The sequence below is a fragment of the Pygoscelis adeliae genome, unplaced genomic scaffold, assembly GCF_000699105.1.
Source record: "Pygoscelis adeliae isolate BGI_AS28 unplaced genomic scaffold, ASM69910v1 Scaffold114, whole genome shotgun sequence".
NCBI classification, from domain to species: domain Eukaryota; kingdom Metazoa; phylum Chordata; class Aves; order Sphenisciformes; family Spheniscidae; genus Pygoscelis; species Pygoscelis adeliae.
In genome coordinates, this window is record NW_008824587.1 from 3,198,907 (window position 1) to 3,201,268 (window position 2,362).

The following is a 2,362-nucleotide window of genomic DNA, read 5'->3' on the forward strand; positions in this document are numbered from 1 at the left end:
AAAATGCACTGATTAATATTTAAGAGAAAGTAAGTTAGAGATTTTAACTACAAGGGCAAGTGTCTGTCCAGAGAGTCTTTTCATGTGGAGGCTAGAAGAGAGGGAGAGCTGCGCTTTCAGGGACTTTAGTGAAACTCGTGGCTGTCAGACTGACTGCCTGAGCTGCCGGTGTGTGGGGCCACGCTGGCCTCCACCACCCTGCCCCTCGCTCTTACTCATGCTGAGACGATGCGCCCACCTCTGATAAAACCCCAGTGCCAGCGCAGCGTTTTGGAATGGGACTGGTGAACACACCCCACGCACTTTAGCAAGCAGAGGGACATGCTCAGAGCAGCTCAGGTTGCGTGCTCGCTCGGGGCAGAGCTTTTCCAAAACCCAGACCTTACCACCCCAGACCAGGACTTGCTAAGCGCACCCTGGCTACTCCTCATGCTCCCCTCAGCGTGCCAGCACCATCCCTGCTCTAGGGCCGACCTCTCGTCGGCACAGCACCGGGATGGGCAGGATACCTTCTCCCCATTTTGCAGATGGGGAGACTGAGAGCTCAAGGCAGCAACCACCATTGCCCCCCTGAACCCAAATGTCCTTATAACGGCATCTCGGCAGGACGCTGCCTCTGGCCACCTGCAAGCAGAGTCTGTTATAACACATCAAAAAAGGAGGGAAACACTTACATGGGTGCAGAATCTCTCCGGTGGGTCCCCACAAGTGATTCCTGCCGGATCCACCCGTACTGTCACATAATCCTTCATCCGCATGGCCTTGGGTTGACAAGCGTAAAACTCCCATGACGGGCCATCGTCCGTGGTCACCCAGGACTTGCAAATGTCATACTGTCCCATGGCCAAGGGGAGACAGTGCAAGAGGAGAGCAACCAGGTAGAGCATGGCAGCTGCGGCCAAGCGTGGGATCCCTGGGCGAGGGCAGTGCCGAGAGTCCCGAGGAAGGCAGCTACTGGGCTAGGGGTTGCTCTCGGGATCAGCATGGAAACTCCTCATCTAAAAATGATCCAGTCTAAGGAGATCCAGACAGTAACAGGAACGATCCCACTCTGCACGCTGTATTTGGATGTGGAAAGTTTCTCTCGGCACAGAAGCCAACTTTGCAAATCACTTGATGGGGAAAGTTTTGGCCAGAGTTGCTGATCAGTGGTCAAAAGTCTTCCTTAACCTCATTTTTTTCCCCCTTTTTATTGTATGAAAGGGCTTCCAAATCAGCATGAAAATATCTAGAGGTGACTCCAGTCAATCAATAGAAAGATCAAGTTCTGAGTTGCTGATGAAATTTGATAGGAGTAAACTGGAGAGGCTGCGAGATGGTGCTGGATCAGGTTTTCCTCAACCTTCTTGTCTGCCGCAAATGCGTCGCTCTGGAAAGTGCCTTAAACTGTGGTCTGCCTTAAATAATTATTGGGGCTTTTGAACATTAATACATAAAATAAATAGAGCATCTGTTCATCAGTACAACTCTGACGAGAGACTCTTTGGAGCCAAAATTCCTTTCTCCCAAAGGATGGTTGTGTCAGCATAAACACGTTGGGTGGCAAGATCCGCAGTGGTCCCAGCAGGATGCTGGGTGGTCAGTGGGTTGACAGGAGCGGCTCTGGCCTTGCTGCTTCTCCCTCTGTGTCTTGCAGGGGCAGCGAGGCACTCGCAGGCAAGGATTTCTGTCTGACTCTGCCTTTTGGCAACTGAGCATCAAGTTCCCCAAGCCTTCAGCTGCAAGCCATGCTGCTACCTGAGGTCTCCTCTCTCTTTCATGGTCAGGGCAACAGGAGAGTTCATTAGCAGGCTGCACCTGCAACAAATCGAAAGACAAATTAGTTGGGAGCAAGGGGGGGGCAGTTGGAGCAACAAGACTTGTAGGAACAGGGGTCCCCCAGGAGACACAGCCCTCTGCTCGGCTTCCCAAGCCACAAGCCAGGCTTTTGTAAAAGGGAGATATACAGCTTTAATAAAAAGAAATCCATAGTAAGATGCTTATGGCTCCTCTGCTGTTTTGGAGATGGGGAGGAGCGCTGCCCTCTTTAAGGTATCTGGTTTGTAACAGCAGCAGGACAATGAGAGCTCTAATGGGTCTTCAAATAGTATCAAGAAGCAGCTATAGGTCATTAGAAGACAGAGAATATGCAGACACAGAGCAGGGACAGACAGACAAATTGATAGTCTTAAAAAGATAAGCAAATAAATAAGACAGCTGGGGAGACAGATACATTGTTCAGCATCCCCACGTATGATTTATCTGAACAATAACATTTAATAAAAACCAATTTAAAGTCCTAATAACATTTAAGGTTCACCTAATACAAACAACAGTGACCTTCCCAGTATTCATTTCAGGTTAGAGCAACATTTCTGCAATT

At 49.7% G+C, this 2,362-nt stretch overlaps 1 protein-coding gene across 1 annotated transcript in view; it reads right to left on the reverse strand.

The window, feature by feature from the left end:
* NTNG2 (netrin G2) overlaps positions 1-887 on the reverse strand; it is a 47,714-nt gene extending 46,827 nt beyond the window's left edge. The window contains exon 1 of the mRNA XM_009322175.1: positions 675-887. Coding sequence (XP_009320450.1) covers positions 675-887 — 213 coding nt within the window. The remainder of the gene's footprint in view (positions 1-674) is intronic.
* Positions 888-2,362: the final 1,475 nt, after the last annotated feature.